This window comes from Pelmatolapia mariae, linkage group LG2 (assembly GCF_036321145.2).
Source record: "Pelmatolapia mariae isolate MD_Pm_ZW linkage group LG2, Pm_UMD_F_2, whole genome shotgun sequence".
Taxonomy (NCBI): Eukaryota; Metazoa; Chordata; class Actinopteri; order Cichliformes; family Cichlidae; genus Pelmatolapia; species Pelmatolapia mariae.
This window is the reverse complement of record NC_086228.1, coordinates 34709639-34731216: the sequence shown is the minus strand read 5'-3', so window position 1 is coordinate 34731216 and position 21578 is coordinate 34709639. Positions and strand designations below refer to the sequence as shown.

Here is a 21578-nt window from a genome sequence, read left to right as displayed (position 1 = left end):
TATCTGCATATATCTGGTCAGAGGCTTGGATTTTATGAAGGTAGAGCTTTACAGTGGAGCAATTGCTCACACGGTAACACTGATGTTTATCAGGCTCTGTGTTTGAAATGAGTGTGACAGAAGCAACCTAATGGCTTCGGGGGGGGGGGGGGAAATGTATTGTTATGCTTGCATTTTATTTAGGAAAAACATGTACTGAGGCTTTTTATCAGATTTGTCAGGAACGAAGCTTTTCCTCTTTACACCGCAGTCACACCTGAGATCGTGCTTTAACTGATCTGGTTTTTTTCCAGCACAGAAAAAAAAACTTGTATTTTTGTCAAACATGTTCAAGTTACAATTACAACAGACGTGAGCAAGCAAATCCTTCACAGCATGAGCATGCCCATGTTGGTCCTGTGCTCGCATTAACTGTTAGAGAGGGGCATCGTTTAACCTGTCCTGTCAGCTGGTGTTTGGAGACACACGCAAGTCATTTTCTCCCTCTCTCTTGAGCTAACGTTGCGTAGTTTTATGTGAGTGTAGGTTTCATTCGACATATTAAATGGCAGTTAGATACTTCACTTTAGAGCTCAACTGACATCGGATTTTTTCAGATCAATAATGATTTTCTGATATTCTTTCTTGTAGACATGTGAAATATGAGCAGATTTCCCCTAACATTCTTTATATGTAGTTATTTACTAGAATAATACAACAATTAATTTTAAAATTAATTTTGTTTTATTGTCACTAATACATGGTTGAAGAGTATTTCTCCTGTCTTACTTTTACTTTTTAGGGTTTTTGCTTATCGGTCATTATAAATGCCGATACTATGGTGGCCCTGAGAGGACAAATGGACTGCAACTTAAGAAAACACCACGCATAAGAAAAACGCTGCAAAAGCACACAAAACACAACGGAAATAGGAAAAACAAAAATGGAAACAGGAAAAAAGAAAACAGAAATAGGAAAAAACAGATTTCCAAAAGCACAAGGGAAGTGTTTCTGGGGAGACAATAACCCGACGGACCAGTTGCAGGACCCAAAATATGCTAAGAATTGCGCTGGGAGACACTTAAAAGAAGTGGAGGATCTATCGGTTTTGTGAGGAAAGAAAAGATGAGAGGTAAGTGTGTTAGCCTAACTATTAGTCTAAATCTGTCATCAGTATTATATGAATCATGAGATGAAAACACACTTACCTAGCAGGCTTTGGTTCCTGCAACTGGTCCGTCGGGTTATTGTCTCCCCAGAAACACTTCCCTTGTGCTTTTGGAAATCTGTTTTTTCCTATTTCCGTTGTGCTTTGTGTGCTTTTGCAGCGTTTTTCTTATTGCTGGTGTTTTCTTAAGTTGCAGTCCGTTTGGCCTCTCAGGGCCACCGTACGATACTGACATATCAGCAAATGTCTAATATTAGACTGATATATTGGTCGGGCTCTACTTAATTTCTTGCATTTTGATGAACTTTTATTAATTTATGGTGAACTTTTGACATTATTTTATAGTGGAAATGTATAAAAAAACCATCACTTTTCTATTATTATTAATTATTCTTTATTATTGTCAGATTTTCTCATTTCTGTCTGATATTAGGTCACTGTTGTGACCTCAGGAGGATTTCAGTAGCTCACGTGTGTTTCCAGAAAATGTTATGATCACATTCAGAACTTTGAGAATTTTCAAAAACATGTCACAGGTCCGTGTTTCTCTGTTGTAGTGATCAATGTTAGGAATTACATAAAGCTCCGCTGTATGCCTGAGGCTGACTTATTAGCTTGATTAGCTAGCACAGCAAAACCTTAACCACTTAAAACATGATCCATTTTGAGATTTCTGAGAAGAGAAACCATCCTAATATCAAACCTCTTTTTTTTTTCTCCTTAATGGTTATCAGCCATTATACCAGAGGAGATGCTCTAAAGCTAACTGAGCTCATAAATCTCCCGCACGCCCTGTGACATCTACACTCGTGCTATCTTAGCATCACTCCTACTCCTGACTCCTGTTTCTCGCTCTCACTGTAATGTGTGCCGTATCAATATCTACAGATGTCTTTCAAAGGTGAAGCATCATTTTAAAAGTTCCAGCATGCTGACCTATTGGTGAAATTGCCCACATATACTGTCTGTGTTGCATTTTTTTTTAAACTTTTTTTCAAATTAGCTGAGCTACTCCACAGTCTACCCTCTGGCAGTTCCAGAGGTACCCCAGGGGTACATGTACCCCCTGGTTGGGACTTGCTGAGCCAGAGGTAAAGTGTGGGAAATGTGAGCAGTAATGTAAAGCGCACATGGACCAGTGAACACAGAAATCCCGTAGCGAAACTATCAGTGCTAAAAACACACAAGTGACTAAACGCTGAGCTGAAAGGAGGATGTTAATGTCTAAAACAGATAATGTACAGCTGACAGTTTAATTTAAAATGAAACTCGTTGTTTGTGAATCACGCGTATGGAGACACTCTTTGGAAAAATGGATTTCACACTCCTCACTCACTGTGCTACTATTCCTGAAGCATTCAGAGACTGTGAAAAGCTATTAAAGCATGATGTATTTTTGATTTTATCAACACTGTCCCAATGCAGATCAAGGGGGGTGGTGGTGTGTGGGTGTGGGGGGGTGTAAATCCTGATGTTTTATTCAAGTAAGATGGAAAACAAGTCCAAGAAATGTGATAGATGCCCCCTGCAACGAGGAGCTAATTGCCTGCATGGGGAAAGCATTTGATAAATGGCTCTTTAGTGAGAAGGATGTTGTTCAAATTGAAATTTGTATCCATATTATAAATAATTATACACCATACAAGTGATGACCAGAAAGGGAATCAAACTTAAAAGCCGAGTTGGTTTTGATTAATTTTTAAATTACAGCATTAGTCATTTGTTATTAAAGCTCAGCTAAACAAACAAAAGCCTGCACAGGACCCGCCGCTGTTTCTGTCATTTCTTATTCATCTTTATCTTCTTCCTCCTTTTTCTTTCTCTGAAATCCAGCCTCTCTAGGCATCACCCAGAATCATATAATAAAGAGTTTTGAAAATACAGAGTATTAACTGTGGACAGTCTCTTAATTCTTTTCATGTATGCACATCAAGCACCCCGGCGTCACCATTCGGTTGGAGTTAAACTATTGAACCATGTGCCTAGTTTTCAAAAACGAGGTACTGTTGGACTCCTTGGATCAAGCAGAGTTCAAAGAATTTCCATCACATTTTATCTCATGAAAAAAGAAAAAAAAAATCATAATTTTTCTTCCCAATCTTTAGAAAAACCAGCACAGAGATCTTCAGAGCAAGCCTCATAAATGTCTCATTAAAGTTATCAAATAGATTTTTGAGCCACACACAGCCAATCACAATCACAGGAAAAAGTGGCAGACATGAAATGAGGTCACAATCAAAGCCGTTCTGCAGTTTAGCAAAAGCAAACTTTGTATTGCTAGATCAAAAAAACAAAAAACGTCACTACTTGGAGGGTGCTGCAATAACTGGAAAGGTTTTAATTAGCTGGAAGTAATTCTTGTATCTGGTAAAATCGTCTCAACTTGTCCTGTCAAACTGATTGATGTGACCTCCCCTTTAAATCAAAAAGGCCACAATTTTTTAACAACTGATCTTTAAGTCTCACAAAAACTATCAGACGGATTTTAGATTTTCAAAGCCATTTATCTGTTACAGCCAATCAATGACAACAGATGAGCCTCCAAACAGAATATGAGATTTGATGTTTTAACCCTAAACGTAGTGTCTGTAGGCACTTCTGCATAATCTGAGCACTGCTCAGGGCATTGCAATAAGCAAGAACACACACAGGCTTTCCTACCAGAGGTTCCACCCACGGATTCAGTCTGATCCAATCTACAAGTTTAACTTGTGTGGAAAAAACAATGTTGTTTTAATGAAAGTCAGTGGAACATTTTAATGTTTGTCTGGTACTCTGCACACAATTAATTTAATTCAACTAGTAGTTAAAACAGCTCAAAATAGCTCAGACATGTTCCAACATGGCTGTCCAGTAGCACAAGAAGAATTTTAGTTCAACTGCTGGGCTTCCAGATACACACTCTCTAGCCTCTTTATTAGGTACGCCTGTTTGACTGCTTATTAATACAAAGATCTAATCAGCCAATCACATGAGAGCACATCAGTGGATTTAAGATGACCTGTTGAAGTTCAAACTTAGCATCAGAAGCGTTTACAGACAATGGTCTGAAAAACAAAATTTCCAGTGAGCTGCAGTTTCTGGCTGAAAATGTCTTGTTGATGCCAGAGCTCAGAGGAGAATAGCTAGACTGCTTTGAGCTGGTAGGCTTGTATGCTCTTCTGCATACCCTGCTGTATGCAGAAGAGCTTCTGAACAACAAACTTTGAAGCAGATGGGCTTCAGCTGCAGAGGACCACAGCAGATGCCAATCGTTTCAGCTAAGAACAGGAAACTAAGAGTATAGCTCACACAGGCTCACCAAACAACAGAAGACTGGGAAGACGCTGCAGCATCTGACTGGTATGGTCAGATGTTGGCAGAAACAGCATGAAAGCATGGATCCATCCTACCTTGTGTTAATGTTCAGGTTGGTAGAGGTATAATGGTGTGGGCCACATTTTCATGGCAGACTTTAAGTCCCGTAGTACCAGCTGACCATCTTTTAAATGCCACAGCCTACTAGAGTATTGTTGCTGGTCTTGTCGTTATGCATAGTATCTCCTGATGGCTGCTCCCAGCAGGATTTCACAGCATATCACAAAACTCAAATCATATCAACCTGGTTTCTTCAGCATTACGGTGACTTCACTGTACTCAGATGGCCTCCACAGTCACAGATCTCAAGCCAACAGAGCACCTTTGGGATGTGGTGGAACGGGAGATTTGCATCGTGAACGTGCAGCTGACAAATCTGCAGAAACGGTGTGATGCTGTCATGTCAGTATGGACCAAAATCCACCACCTGTGGTGTGAAGATTTAAAGCAACCCTGGTATTAGTAAGATGTATCTACAGAAGGGGCTGGTGAGTGATACAAATCTATCATAATTTACAGTGTTAAGCTACAGAACGATCCCTCTGTGTCCCTTAAACATCCCAAATCATCTTCTATAATTTGCATTGAACAGTTAAACATGACTTCTATTAATTATGCATCGATTAAATATTTAAACATGACTAGATAAATAACTAATAAATAGCTGACAAATAAGACATATGTTGGAGCGTTTGGAAATCTGATTGGCTGGATGCTGGCTCTGATGGTATTAACAGTTTCAGAGCTGGCTGCGCTTCCCGTTTCTCTGCAGTAGTTTCGCACTTGTTCGAACAGATTAATAGGCAATAAAAATGCAGCGAAGATTTAATTAGTTTTCTTGTTTTCACACTGAAGCAACAGTTTGGATGTGATTTTATCTGCCTCTGATATGTGTGAGCACAATGGGAAAGCCACCAAATAAAGACAGCTGATGAAAAGAGTGTGTTATTGACAAAAACTGTAACAGGCACACAAAGAGGTATTTGATATTAGACTTAAAACTAAGCACCCAGCTGCATTGAGTGTATAACTACACATAAGTCATGTACTCCGCAGTATATCTCCTCTAATCTTGGTCAGATCCATCATATTTCTGTCTCAACCTACTTCCCGTCTTCATTTTCAGCCGAGGGGTCGAGGGGTGATGGATGTCTCCTCCACACTCTCCTGTCCTCCTTCCCCTTGGGCTTGCTCTTCACACACTTCCCCCCTCCCGCTCTATTCTTTCGCCTCTCCCTCTCTTTGTCCCCTCTTTCTCTCCTTTCTTTCTCCTCGGTAACTGGTAAAAATAGAGCTTCATAAATCATGCATCTTCTTTCACAGCAGTGTGTAAAAAAAAGAGAGGAAAAGAAATAAATTGGGGGGGGGGGATGAAAAAGAGAGAGGCAGGGAGGGAGGGATGTTGAGGATGAGATGTAGAGACGGAGGTGGATGACATCAAACTCCAGGAGAAGGGTGGGAAGTTGACAGGGGAATAGATTGGAGCTGCAGGGCTCTTGGCTGCCCTCTCCGTCTCTCTGAACATTGGCTGATTCACGCTGGAGTTGGAGGAAATGAATGTTAACATGCCAAGGAGTGGGCTGGCGGACGATGAGTGGTCATCTCGCCAGCAGAGTTACATGTTTCAAGCCCGCAGAGCGGAGAAGAGATGTCTCTCTCGCACCTTGAGGACTCTCTTACTCAGATAGGGTCGATCCGTCTGTCGCCCTTAGTAACAGGGGTCTGCACTCTGACTGGCGGGAAGGTTAGTGAGAGATCGCTACGACAACTGCACCACATGTAGAATCACATGAAAACCCAAAACAAGGCACGGTAGATCCATTAGGCTGTTGTACAAAATACTGTATCACGAGAATATTACTTAAGGGTTCCTCTTAGGTGAAAAAATCACCACGGCTCTGATTTTTTTAAAAGATTAGAAATCAAAGTTATTTGATAACGCAGCTGCAGCGAGTTCTATTTGATCATGTTAAAAACATGGCTGTAAGCTGTCATAACCCCCCACCATGATAAGATGATGAAATGTTTGGAAGAACCCCAGTAAGAGTGCAGAGTCCATGCTCCAAGTTTGGTGCCAGCAGATAAAAAACTTCCTGTTAGGCCATCTGGTGTTGATTTCAACTGGCTGTAACAGACACATGCTGTATAAACATCTAAAATCAATCTGATAACTTTGGTGAGAATTGGTCTGAGGATTCATCTGCGCTATTTTAGGCAAAATGATTACTGCACTGCCAAATAATCGCCACATAACGTAAATATTTCCTCTGTAAATGAAGCGCCCAAATCCATGAACCACAGATCAAAGCATTACTGTGATATGAACTCACTTCCTGTTTGGTATCCCTGCAAATGATTTTGATTGGCTGTGGTGGACAATCAATCTATCCCCAACAAGTCACCCTTTAATTCAGGTTACATTTTTGACAGCTCTGAAAATTAAAAATTTTCCATCTGTTTCATTTATAGTGAAAACTGGGCTTCAAAGGTACATCATATCTGAAAATCCATCTAAACAATCATGTTGCCGTTTATGTCCACGCTTTACTTTCAACCTTTTAAATTGCTCTCACCTCATCATCATGTAATCTTGTGGCAAAATTTGTAATTAAAAAACTAGTGCATGTATTTGTTTTTGTTTTGTGGGGTGACAATAAAAAGGTTAGTGTAATGACCACAAAACAGTCATCAGTCACCTGCCTGCAATTCTGTTTCATCTTCTCATTTAAAAAAAATGCAACTTTTTTACTGCTTCTCACTTTTTCTCTTATCATTCTTCTTATAGCTGATGTTCTACATGTTACCAAACAGGATAAACTATAAAGCTGTTTGTTGGGAGGGAGCTTTTTCACCATAGGGCTCATTTCCATGTTCAAGAAACCAGTTTGGGATTATTTGAGTTCTGTGATATGGTGCATAAGCCCATCAAAAGATGGGTACACTGAGGTCATAAAAGGATGGACAAGGTCAGCAACAATAATAAGGAAGAATGTGGTATTTTAATGGTGCTTAACTGATACTAAGGCAGCCGAAGTGTGCCAAGAAAATATTGCCTGCGCTATTAAACCACCAGCAGAAGGCTAAACCGCTGATACAAGGCAGGATAGATCCATGCTTTCATGTTTCATGCCAAAGTCTGACCCTACCATCCAGATGTAGCAACAGAAATCGAGACTCATCAGACATTTTATCAGACTTTTATTGCCAATTTTAATGAGCCTGTGTGAATTGTAGCCTCAGTTTCCTGTTCTTAGTTGACACCCAGTTTGGTCTTCTTCTCATTCAAGGTTCAGTGTTTTGTGTGTTCAGAGATGCTGTTCTGCACACATTGGTAGTATGTAGAAGAGCCTACAAACAAGGTTGTAACTCAGTTACTGTTGCCTTCCTCTCAGCTTGAAGCAATCTGGCCATTCTCCTTTGACTTCTGCATGAAAAACTTTCACCCAGAGATCTGCCGCTCAGCGAATGTTTTCTCTGTTTCAGATCATTCTCTGTAAGCCCTGGAGATGGTAGTGCAAGAAAAAACCCAGTGGATCAGCAGTTTCTGGCACCAACAACCATGCTATGCTTAAAGTCAGTTAATTTTAAGCTCAGCAGGTCATCTATACAGGTGAAAAAACCCTGACACCACTGTAGTGGTCCTTCTTTCAGGTGTTTAACTCTGGGTGAGGCTCTTTAGTGTGACAAAATTAGCCCTGAGAGAGACAATACCTCTGTCCCTTTTGTGACACTAAGAAAGGAGCGAGATGACGTTCACATCCTCTGTCTCTCACTCTCACACACACACACACACTTTTTCATTGAGTCAGTGAATACACTGTCACAGCAGCCTCGTTCTGCCTCATATACAGGACACAGACTCATAAACACAATGTAACGTCATGTGATGATTTGAATTGGAGTCTTAAGTACCACAGACGAGATTTTTTTTTAAAACTCCATCTCAAACACACACACAGAGAAGAAAGTGAGCTTTCCCCCACAAGTCAGTGATTCATAGATGCAGCCACACCCTCACACTGCAGAGTAAGTGAGGTCAACCTGTGCGTTAATAAATGATGGGTTCCGAGTGAAAACCTGGTCACTGTGGGGATTCAGGGTGTGAGAGTGAAAAGTTCAGCAGATATCCAGGAGAAAAAGCACATCCAGCTCTGTAACCCCAGCAGAAAGGGCCTTTCATATTTCATAAGCAGTTCTGTCTGACTTCGCATGTGGGCTAAGAACCAACTTGACGGTTTTATTGCAGTTAACGCCACACATAACGGGTCACCGCTGCTGAGAAGTGAGAGACAAGTTTCAGAGAGACGTGCTGGGAGCATCTGTCTGATACGTGCTAGTCTTCATCCCTCTCTTGCCTGCTTGTTGCTTCTCCTTTTAATGCAGTTCCACCCAAAGTGCATTTTTGCTTTGGATGTGGAGAAGTAATGTGTTGCAGCCTGCTGTCTGAGGCAGAGGGAAACGTCTCAGCCTGTCTTCTTCAGCACTGAACGCTGAATAAGGATGTGACTCAGCGGGTCTAATGTGGTTACAAGCATACATACTATCAGTGTGATACTACAGCGGGAGGTGTCACCAAATCTCTGCTCGCACGATTAGAGATTTAGTGAAATCAAAGGTGAAAAAATATGTAGACTCTTACATTACTGCCATAGGTATACCAAGAGTTCAGGTAAAATTAAAACACTATAGAATAATATAAATGAATCATTTGCAGTCTTTTAATGTGCGCAGAAGGAAAGTGGGTCGGCTCAGTGAGAGAAAGACTGCAGTGATTATGCGCTATAGGCCAAAAAACAAGCAAATAAACAACATTCAGAGAAATTTATTCAAATCATCTCGAAACTGAAAATCCAGATAAACAAGTTTGTCAAGTGTTTTCGTCTCATGGCCACAACTGAGGTGAATGATATTTGTAGCTGTGTTCTCTTCCAACCTGCTGAGATCAAAATGAGATGATTGCTGCCTTGATTAGCAACATCTCATCTCGTAGTGTTCAAAGCAGCAAGTATTGTAAGCTGCTGGGACCTTTCTGGTAGGGTTTCAGACTGAAAGACCAGACTTCTAGCAGGTTGTAACTTCAACAACAGAGCCCCAATACTGCAGACCTTTAACATTTAAATAGGCAGCAGCATGCGGGGCTGGAAAACTAAACCAACAAGCAAAAAAATAAATAAATAAAAGGCCCTGTGGGTGGTTTTTACCAGGCCTGCAGCATATTCCATATTTAGTGATGACTCGAAGAAAGTTTTATTGGGAATACAAACAAATGCAGACGGAGACAGTAACATTGCATTTGCAGAGGGATGATAAATACCAAAATCAAATCACATTTGTCTTCAATACTCCAAGATGATCAGTGACCATAAAGCCGGTCCAAGTTGTGACATCGCTGTGGATTTATCCATCTTCAGTTTAAAAGCACATCTTACAGTGTGTACGTGTGTTAGTGTACGGCACTCACCAGGGTGTTCAGGTGGCTGCGCGTATTCACGGCGTGTTTGAGAGCCAGTTTAATCATTGTGGGCAGTCTAAGAACAACAGCCTCCATATCCTGCTCTCCCCTCATGGCACCGGCCAACTTCCCCAGTCCATCTATATAGCTCCTCCAATGAGGCTGCACTTCTGCAGCTCCCCCCAGGCAGTTGTGCATCACTGCTTGACAGAAGCCTCTGCAGGCCGGCGGCCCCAGCACGCCCTGGCAGTGCGGGCAGTACCACAGCCTCAGCAGGGACCGGCTGCACTCTCGGCCGGGCCGCAGATGGTCTGTGGTGTTGATGACCTCGATGCCCAGGTTCAGCGCCTGCAGGAAGACTCGTGTGGCCAGGAGGGAGCGAGAGAGTCGAGTCATCATCAGTTTAGGATAAGGGCCAAACGCTCCGGAGTCCTTCCAAGCTCCTCTCACACACTCCTCGGACACTGAGGTGCCACTGCCTCCCAGCAGGCGGCGGTACGTGAGCGGAAAGAGGCGGCCGTAGAGCACCGCTACCATGTGGTCAACTGTGGAGTCCGAGCCAAGGATGTAAAGCGACATGTCCAGGAACAGCTGCCCCACAGAGCTCTGGGCACCGCTCGCGAGAGTCGGGAACTCTGACTTCAGCATAGTCAGGGTGGAGTTACGTCCGTGGCGCAGCACCAGGTCAAAGGCCTCTGCAAGAAAGAGTGAGACAGGGTGACAGTCAGGCCATCTTCTGAAAGCTCAAAAATTTCATTCAGTGACGCCTTAATAATCACTACAACTACCTCAAAGTTATCTGCAAACAGGCATCAGCTTAACTCAAAAACATGAAACACTCAAACAGAAGCTTTCCCCCAAACAAAGATCCTATCCTTAACGATCAAAGCCAGGGAAAACTTCCCACGCGCAGCCTCGCGTTCCCTCTTTCCCACTTTTTCTCCATTTGTTGTTTTCCTCTAATGTGCTCACACACACTCTGAGGAAAAGCACGAACACATGCGTGTTATTACAGTAACGGGTGACGGCTTCAAAATGAGCTTCTCCAATAGATAAACAGTGAGATTCTGGCTTTGACCTTTCCACAGTACAAAGCAACGGTCTGTAAAAAGCTCACAGAATCGTAAAAAGACACCAATAACGTCAATATATTAGTCAAGTGTGAGAGGCATGGCCGTAAGGATGTCTGTGAGGAGAAAAGCATTCAAAACCTGCAGGAGGGAGTGGAGCAGGGGCCACTGTGAGAAGAGAAAATAATCAGTGGCGTTTCAAGGCACAAAGTGAAGTCTTATCAACAAGGTGGCACAAGAAGCGGGAGCTCCATCATCGACCCAGTTGCAAAATGAGTGAGGACCCGACAACAGAGGGGATTTAAAGCTCCATTACTGAACTTAGCAGGGGAGCCGGGACTCAGTGAAATGAAGCTTTGGACGGGAGAATAGCGTGAGATCCCGAAATCCCATTTATACCACGGCTAGTCCACTACATCACTTTGTTGGGAGTGACTGCCGCAAATGCTTTGTGAGGAGCAAAGGAAAAACAGTGGTTTAGGGAACATTAGAGGAAGTTATTGGTTTATGTGCTACAACAAATAGCCATTTCATCTTTGTTATTCGTTTTTCCCTGCTTGGATAGTTTAATTTGTTTTTCTTCATGCCTCTCTGAGGTCAGTGAAGCCTATGTGGAGCTCTGGCGTTGAGAAACAATTTGACACCTCTGTTTTTAGGACATATAATGTGACTTTCTGTGTATGCGTAAAGAAATCCACATGATGATATAAATACATATATATGAGATGTTTCACTATGATTGAAATGAATTCTGGCTGAAACTCTCACAGAGGAATAAACACATTCGTTCCTCAAATTAAACATTCACAGTGTTTTTGTTCATCTGAGGTTATATTTACCTCGTTTTAAGATTTTTATTATCATCTGACATGTAAAACCTTAGAAACGAGTGCAATTTCTTCTCCCCATGTTTAGCAGGACTCAAAACACAGCAGCTAATGCATAAATGCAAGCAGGCCCAAAGTGATCCAGTTTTGCTATTTATGGTGTGAAGTGAGGTGAAGACACACTGATATGAGCTGAAAATGTTTCAACTCATATTGAGGCTCAGCGATTCCAATTTATTAATTTACAGAAACTTATTTTGAAGAAAAAAAAACAAGAAGAAATTGATTTTCTGTCAAAGTCTCAGACCAAAGGATAAACAAATATAGCACACCCAGATGGTGGTTTACTTGCTAGCACGAGCGAATGTCTGCAGCACACTTATTTGCCCTTTTATGGCAACCAAACTGCAAACTGCACACTAGCAGGCAGATCGGAGCATATTATAATGAACAATTTGACACTAAATCCACCTTTTTGTGTTGTTGAATTGCTGCTGAATCATTTGAATCTTTCTGGTCCTGGTTTATAGTGCTCATTGCGGCACAAGGTACTTGCCTTTGTACGGGGAAAATTAAGCTCAGCTTTGGAAATAACAGAAAATATTAGAACATTTTTTGATGTTGCATAGCTTCACTGCCATGTTTCAAGGTTGTAAGCCTGAGTTTAAAAGTTGGTTTTCAACTTTAAAATGCTGAAAGTGTTGAAATATGCTGCCTTAACTGACTAAAGAGAATCCTGTGAAGTAACTACCCTGTAATTAGCCAGCTTTAGTTATGGTGGCCGCTGTTTAATAGAATACTGAGACTGTTTAAGCAAACTTTATCATAGGCTGGAGTAAACTGCAGCTTTAGGTTCTAATGTGTATGTAAGCAGCCTGCTCGCTCAGCAGAACAGTCGCTGGCTGCCTAAAGGTTAAGAAAAGCATTGGAGGATGTTCAGGAGCAGCGCACATCTGTTTGGTTTTTCACTCTACGGCTGTCCTGCTGTGTCTGTGAAGCACTTCCCTCTGTGATCAGTGAGGAGGCAGATGTGCAGATTGCCAGCTGAGACAAGGAGACAGACTGAAAGGAGGGAAAACATACCCACACACCCACACACCCACACACACACACACACACACACACACACGCGGTCACACACAGAACTCGCAGATGAGCACGGAAAGTTTTCAACAAGCAGATATTTGGTTATTGATTGAAAAGTGGAGGCAGTGAGAAAATGTATCCAGCTCACAAAGCGGTTTCTAAAAAAAATCCACCCACATCAAACCCTGCAATTCAGCCGCTATCTGTAGCATCTCTCACGCCGTAAAGAGGAGAGCCACTTTGCGATGGTAAAGAGAAAGACTAGAGGGCTCTTCATAAATGCAATTCAATGGCTCTGAGTAGCCGGGGTCATAGTATGAACCATTGCGAGTCCATTTCCTGCAAATGCTCCTCACGTTCTTTCAGCGGTGAAAGCCTGGACGGGATCGGGTATCCTTTAATGGAGGGGAATGGGGCCGTATGTCGGGGACCTGTGACACGCTGGATACAAGCGTACGAGGTCAAGAGCACGCATTACAAGAGCAGGAGCCCAGAGAAGCACATTAGGTCACGCTTAAAATTAGCAGTAACATTCATTTTGTGAGCGTCAGGGATGGGGGCAGAAGGCTGCTGGTTGCTGGAAAGCCGTTTCTCCTGAGACTGAAGGCCTTTTACTGACAGACCACCTGTTTACTCCAAAGCATCTGGGCATCTCATCTTTCTCGGGCATTGAAATGCTCATGTCGGATTGACTAAATGCGGTCCAGTAATCCTCTACTATGCGAATTTGTCATAATATCTGGTTTCTGAGTATTTCAAGCCATTAATCCCAAATTAAGCAGCGATCAAGTATCACACATTTCATGTTATTAGTAAAATAAGTCTGACAAATCTGTGGCACAGTGAGGTAAATTCTTTCTGACATCTAAAGCCTTTAAGTGACTGCAGCTCTGACATAAAACAGGCGCTCCCATAATCTATGAAGGGCCTGTCAAATAAGCATATTTGATGTTCAGGAGCCCATCAGTCTCCACGTTACGTATAAGTACATAAATCTGCGGCTCATAATGCACCAGGCTTGGCTGACCGTTGCCTGTGGTTGACACGCTGCGAAGGCAAAGACATGCACCGTGCTGCCTCATCAATCAGCGGCCCATACACCCATTATCCCCTGAGAGGAAAACATCAATAAATTACCCAGCCAATGAGACTAATCCATTTGGCTGATGGAGTTTCACCTCTAGCTGCCATGGAGACGGATGGAGGAGTCGCTGCCACCTGGTCCCGTTAACAAAGCAGTACCTGTCCAGGACGCAGACAGAGGACTGGCGGGGGTGCCACGGTGTCACTTTTGATGTAAGGTGATTGGGCTTCTAAAGGGGGCCGGTGATGATCCAAATGTCTTATCATGTGTCTGTGGGTGCACCAAGCACGTGCGCAGGCTGACTCTAACAGACACCTCCCAGCAGCGTCGACGTTCAGTCGTGATTTTATGAGCTACAACAAAGCAGCATCTGTTCACTGACTGTAAACAGTACGCTGCATTTTCCAGGCACGTTTCACTCAGAGCACTCTGCACTCAGGTAACCTGAGACCCGCTCCACCTGACAGCCTTTTTTCCCCCCTTGCGGGATTGTTGTATGTTTGCATCCGGGTGCTCGGGGCTTTACGGGACGGCGGCAGTGAGGCAGAGCGGGGCGGGGCCGGCTGATTCCAGGAACAAAGCAGGCAGGATGCTGGTAAGGCCTAGATAACATCACCAGCAGACCATGAGGGCCAATGGACAGCGGGGTAGAAATGAGAGGTGTATTAGGTTACTCCATCTGTTAGGGAGCACCTCGTCGAACACACAAACGCACACACGCCCACACGCAGCCGCGCACAATGCAATCAGAGCACTCAGCAGCAGCCAGGTGGTGACAGCGAGGGCGAACATTTGGCGGACCATGGTGGGATGGCGAGGTGTAAGTCAGGTGTAAGGACACTCATACACACACACACGCTAACAGATTTTTCTTTGTGTTCATTTATCTGCTGCCCTGTGAGCGTCTAGCTAATGTTTCCTCCCAGCTAGGCAGTAAAATAAACAAAATTCATACACTGCTTTTATTACTCGTAGTCTGCTTCTAATAAGAAAACAACTCGAGAGGGTTGTTTTGGGGGGGGGGGGGGGGGGGGGGGGGTTTCTCCAAAAACTCATACAGTCCACTCGGATCCACTGAAAAAAATATACAGCACTTTTACTTCTGTGTATATTTTTATGAAAATGTGGTGTATTGTTTCAGGATAATCTTCAAGTCCAACAAGACTCGTTATCTGTTCTACATTAATTGAAGGTTAAAATCTAGGTAACAGTCCCAAGCTGCTCTGGATAAAAACACACAAACAGAACTTTACTTCTAAAGTTCTGAGACAGTTAAAAGATATTTTTCACAATTTGATGCATTAATTAAAAAATAGTTCTCAAATATTTCTATTTCAGTAAAAAAAAAATTGGCAAAATTTTTCATCTCTCATTTCTTTTTTGTTATTTATTTGAGGAGCCCGAGCTTCAGCCAGCAATAGTTCTGCAGGCTTTCTGAAGCTCTTTCCAAGTTTTTCTTTGGATGTTGGCTCCTTTTTGACTGACTGATAGCGTTCCAGGATTACTCTTATTGCATTGTCAGTGCGTTTGGGATCATTACCATGCCGAAAAAAGAAGCCGTTGCCAATCTGATGCTTTCCTGATTTTATTACATGGTCGATCAAAATCTGGCGTTACTTTTCTGTGTTCATAATTCTATCAATTTTGACAAGATCAGTGCGGAAGTGCAGCCCAAACCATGACAGAGCCTCTGCTGTGTTTTACAGATCTCTCTCCTGACTTCCTCCATTCATACTGATGACTATTTCAAAATTAAAATTACACATGTGGTGCTGTGGGCCAGGCAGGTTAGGACACAGAACAGGATTTGAAGAAAACAGCAGCTTTACTGCTGAACTCAAGCAAAATACAAAATACACGAAAACTCAGACAGGGCGAAAGAAAGCTAAGAGAGCTCAGGCTGTGTTGAAGAATAAAGGTGGTCATACCAAATATTGACTTTCAAGCTTCTGCTGCTGCTGTCACAGTTGGGGCACACTGCATAGCTCATCTTTGTGTGCCGTCCTTCTGCTGCAATGTAACACTGGGTATGAGCCACTAGAGAAAACAGGTCCATGTGCCTCTCACAGGGTGGCTGGTTTGAAAAGCTGAAGGTGACATTGTATGAATAGATGAAATGAAGTTTTCCACCATACAGCAGGGCCAACTCTGTTTTGGCCTTACATACTGTACTTTCCATTGATGTATCCACATCACAGCGCAGGATGCAGACTGTTTATAGCATTCAGTTTATAGCAGCATGTGTATTTGCGAGGGGCTGACAATCAGAAAGAAGATGGCTAAAAGGCAGGAGAGCCATACTGGCTTGTTTCTGACAGAGGAACTGCAGGGGCTTCACAGTGGCTCAGTATAAGATAAATAATAATCACTTTAAACTGTGAAGCATGCCAAGCTACGCTAATAGAGTTCAGATGATGAGCACAATGAAGGATGAAAACATTCACAAGCATGAAGAAATGTAAAGCTTGATGTTTATGTACATATATGATATGCATAGACTCTACATCCCCAAATTTCTGTTAATAATTACCAGCCATGTTTGCTTACTTAGTGTACATTCAGTATTTTTCTCCACGCCCACCTGCAAAGACTCTGTCCTCTATTAAACAGGTCTCACAGTTTGAGAACCACCAAGCTAGGTCAGGCGTAGAAGTCACTGGTTTGAAAATAAGCTGGCAAGTATCAGACTTTATTTTCACCTGGTTGGCTGAGAGTTGGAAAGCAGCCATGGTGATATATGGCAGCCACAGTTTTTTAATACATTGTAAAATGCAATTGCCTGAATTCACAAAGAGCAGCAGAGGTCTGCTCATCAAACAGCACAACAACAAAGAAAACTGATTCACTGGAGCTCAGAGCACAAAATATTTTAATAATTTTTAATGCAAAAGATTTTTCCACACTTACCAAGTTCCATTTAAGCTCTGGTTAATTTGCTAAGAATATCAACTTTATTGCAAAAAAGGACAAATATCTAAAGCGGCTCTGGGATAATTAATGGAAAACTATTCACTTACTGTGACAGCTACAAAAAGAATTAAAGCAGTTGTGAAGGAATAAGATGAGTGTATATTCCCACTCAGTTTATCATACCTGTTGGCTTTATTCCCCAACAGGTGCCACTGCTGGGGAATAAAGCCGCGGCTGATGGGTGCAGACGACAACGGTTAAAACGTGAAATGTGATTCGAATTCAATTTGGAACGTTTTTGTTTTCTCCATTCATCGTGGGTTGTTTTTTTTAAACGTGGGTCGTGGGGCATAGACTGTTTTTCACCTTCAGAAGTGGAGCCAATGCCATAAAAAAATCTGCAATAAAAGTAGCATCTGTGTGTGCTTTGTGCCTGCCTCCCTTTTGACAGCTCAGCCAAATATCATTAGAACTATTCAAGTATAAGAAACACATCATCTCATTGACTGGAAAACATATCCAAGAGCAATAAACCACATCCACGATTACTTCTTCTTATACCATCAAAATCTAAAACAGGAAGCATTAGACACACAGAGATAAAAATTGCTGTTCCTGGGTGATACAGATACGCCAGCAGCCAGTTTTTCTTTCCTCCCGTGCTTCCATATTTCTGCTTGTCACCATTGACTCCATTGATCTCTGGCACTGGGCTCCAATGCCGAGGTCAAAGTTGAGCCGTGCTGTATCTCTAACCGGCAAACAGGCGCTGTCAGAGGACACGGTGTGCAGCAGAATAGAGGACACGGCGAGGTGGGAAGGACGCGAGGGCAAAAGTGAAGTGGAAAAACACAACCGAGAGCTGGAGGGGAGGTAGAGGAGGAGGAGGAGGGGGTTCAGTGAATGGTGCCAGAACGTGTGGAGAGAAACATTCAGCGAGGCGAGCTTTGAAGCTCCATTCAAAGGCATCTGGAGTCAAGCAGTGCCAGAGCTGTGAGACACGTCGCACACCTCTCGCCAAAACTCAGCCACGGGTGAGAGAGACCTGACACCCCAATCAAACGCTCGCCTCGCAGACAAAATACACATCAGACCCCGAGGAATCCTACCACTCAGAAAAGTGATACTTGAGTGAAAGGCTATTCCAATAATGGATTCATTTCCAGCGCACAGACCGAGACGCAGAGACAGGACACACATACACAACCCAACACACGCACACACCCATAGGCGTTATTGCTCTCTGGGGCTGCCGTTCAAGGCCGCGGATAAAAAGCCCGCAGCCCGTCCGTCCACATCTGAGCGAAGATGAGAGAGGTCACGACTAACGCAGCACGAGCACTCCACTCCAAATTAAGCATCCGAGCTCTATTAATCCAATATGCATCTCTAAGTAGATCCTGTGGTTCGTGATGAATGCACTCCTACTCATTCACCCTCATGCTAGTTTTCATGCTTGCGCCGCATTACGCCCATGCATCGGCTTAATGCTGAACAGCTCACTTTCAAACAGAAACAAATGTTATAGAGGGAATATTTGCGTTGCCATTTCACGATGCGCTCGCAGTAATAAAAGATGAGATTCGTGATCCCCTTTTTCTTTTTTTTGAAGTCGGGCTTATGACACATAAAAGGAGAAGCGGACTGAAGTGAAGAGAACTTATGAGGAGAAGCAGCAAGTGTTTTTGAAGTTCTGAAGCAGATGGGTGCACAGTGTGAGGGGAAATAGTGAGGCTGCATGAGAGGAGGCTTCCTTAATTATAAAACCCAGACTAATAACTTTCGGTGGATTAAAAATAATAATAATAAAGTTAAAACACGTCAGGTTTTAACCTGACACGTGTTGGAGGCTCTGACGCTTTACAGTCCTGTTGTTCGAGCTATCATGAAGTCCCACTCTAACCTTCTGTATGCCTTTGTGTACGCAGACATGTGTGTGTGAACAAATGAGATGAGTTTTTTTTAATTATTACAAGCTGTATTTAATAAAAGATTAAAGGCCAGGTCATTGCCACTTTAATAATTAATTGTGGCTCGTCTATATGTGGAACATTCTCCCTGAAAATAATGATGCACCTTGCATGATGTCACTATTATAGTGTCAGGACTGCCTGAAGACGACTTATTCTCATCCTTTGTCATGAGATCAAATGGACTTGGAGTGCGCGTGTTAGCGTGTGATCGTGTTTGTAATTGACTGCCTCAAGCCATGTGGGTTGAAGGACACCGATGACAGTTTCATTACAGAGCCGCAGAGTGCAGTGTGAGGAGTGTTTCTTCTCCCGGTTTGTCAACGTGGGTTCAGATGTGACTCAAAACACTGAATCAGTGTGAGGTGTGTTTGATTGCCCAACAATGATTAACTTTGAGGGAAAAATGGCTGCAACATTTTTTTTTGCAGGAGGAGTGTAAAGTCTCACCTTTGAGAGAAGATGGGTGGCCTCGAGGATAAGGAACATGCTGACAGACTTTGATGTAGGACATGGAAATATGGAGCTTTTTACCAGAAGCAATTTAGCACAAAAAGGTGGTGGAGGAAGAAAAGGCACAAGCTGGGCTTCTTGCAGGTCTTCACATCCAAGAAGGAAAGGAAATGTTGGACCCTGCAGCTCAGAAACAGCAGCTCAGCTTATCGATATAGTTGTCACCGAGGTGGGAGGTATCACAGCTAAAATACACAGTCGAGGGTGGGGGGCGCAGAGGTCATGGAAGTGCAGAGAAAATATCAGCGGGAAATAGCCAAAGGCTACAGATTTATGCTGATTTAACAACAGTGTTTGAAAGATCCGCTGAGAAGCTTCCACTAAAATTGAGATAGCTTTCAGAGGAAAGATAAAGAGTTTTGAGAAGAAAAAAAGCAGGCAGCTGTGTCAAAAGAAATGTTTGGGAGCGGCAACAAGTCAAAGAGCAAAGAAGACGACGCCTCACAAAGCCAGACTTCAGAGGATGACAGAGAATGCATCAGTGTATCGCTGTTTCATGTGTAAACTGGAGGAACCCCAGATCGTGGTGACGACCACAAAGGATGCCAGGAAAAACAAAGGAAGGTGAATGAGCTAAGACAGCATTTTGAGAGGCTCATTTAAAAATCATAAAGCCGCTGCTTATTCTCCTGCTCTGAGACAAATTCGGTTTACACGCAGTCTCAATAGAGTTCACGACATTCGTTCTCTTCGCAGCCCATGTTTTTGGCAGTATATGCACACATGTAGCTGCCTGCTTTCATTTCTAAGAAAATACTCATGTTCTTCGGGTGTTTTCTTCTTACTTGATGGAAAAGTGACATATTTAACCCTTTAGAGAAACTGTGATGCAAGAACCAAGTTAACAGTGTAATCCAAAAAGAAGTTGCTAAAGCAAGCTGTTAAAAAATACAGTATAGAAATACCAAGAGAACAAAGCAGGGCAGGAGAATCAGTCGGTTATGCTTTTATTTGAAAAATCCAAAGTACAGGTGAATGTGTCGGGGCCTCGGTCGGGGAATACACACTTTGCCCTAGCGGCTGGTCCTTAGGCCGGCGTGACTGACCTAGCGATCAATTTCACAGCAACCACTCGCAACCAGTGGGACAACTCTAATTTTTCCCCAGCGACAGGTGGTTGCTATGCGGTGGCCAATCGAACAGGTCTCTGCGCCTGTGTGACTGGGACATCAGGAAAACTGGCAAAACTAAACGATGATTCTCAGGAGTACTGCAGCGCTCACAGCATCAGTGCAGCATCAGCCGTCTGCAAACATGATGATAATAAAGTTTTTAGTGAAATAAGTGAAATTCTGTTGAGCTTTGTCTGCTGGATGTGTCAGCGAGAGAACAAACCAGGTTATATGTAGAGGTTCAAAATGTGAACACAACTCGCAACAAGTGTGCTTCAGTGTTTTTCATCCCACACAGGCAGCTCAGAGGCAAGAAGCCAGGCTTTTGTTTGGTTGCTGCTGAAAACCGTGGAAGCAGAAGAGATGGAGAGATAGAAACAATCTGCCAACAGCTTTGTTTCCAGCACCACAACCTTCTCCCACTGGACTCTGGCCATTTCATCCTGATGGTGGAGAAACTGACTTTACAGAACTTTATTGTTGTGAAATAACAGCAGGCAAGCTAACCTTGGACGTTCATGTTTCCCAAATTTTCAGCTAAGGCTTCACTAAAGATAAAGTATGGGATTTTCTTCAAGACACCAACACTCATTGAGCTCGTCTGTATTATTGGGTCAGGTGCTTCTCCTCCACTCTATGGATTCTCTGTGGGCTTTGGGTCAGTCGATTTGGCTAGCCAGTAGTTTTGGGCAGATGCTAAATCCTGCTGGAAAAGAAAATCAGTATAAACCCTGTCAGCAGATGGAAGCTTGACGTGCTCTACACTCTTTGGGTAGATGACTGGGCTGACTTTAGGCTTGATAAAGCAAAGTGGACACTAGCAGAGGACATGGCCGGCTTCAGAAACTTCACTGGACTTCAAAGACCTCAGATTCTTGATACTCCTGATACTTTTCACTCTTCCTCCAGAATCTGAGCATTGACCATTTCCAAAAGAAATTCAAAGTTTACTTTCATGTGAAAGTTCTCTTTAGCCCTGGTAATAAAACTTTCTGGAGACCACACACACACACACACACACACACACACACACACACACACACACACAAT

The 21578-nt window shown here is 42.9% G+C and overlaps 1 protein-coding gene across 1 annotated transcript in view; it reads right to left on the bottom strand.

The window, feature by feature from the left end:
• The window catches only part of gpc3 (glypican 3), a 129195-nt gene that overhangs the window by 43892 nt on the left and 63725 nt on the right, over positions 1-21578 (bottom strand). Inside the window, exon 3 of the mRNA XM_063487933.1 lies at positions 9966-10651. Within this exon, the coding sequence (XP_063344003.1) occupies positions 9966-10651 (686 nt within the window). The remainder of the gene's footprint in view (positions 1-9965; positions 10652-21578) is intronic.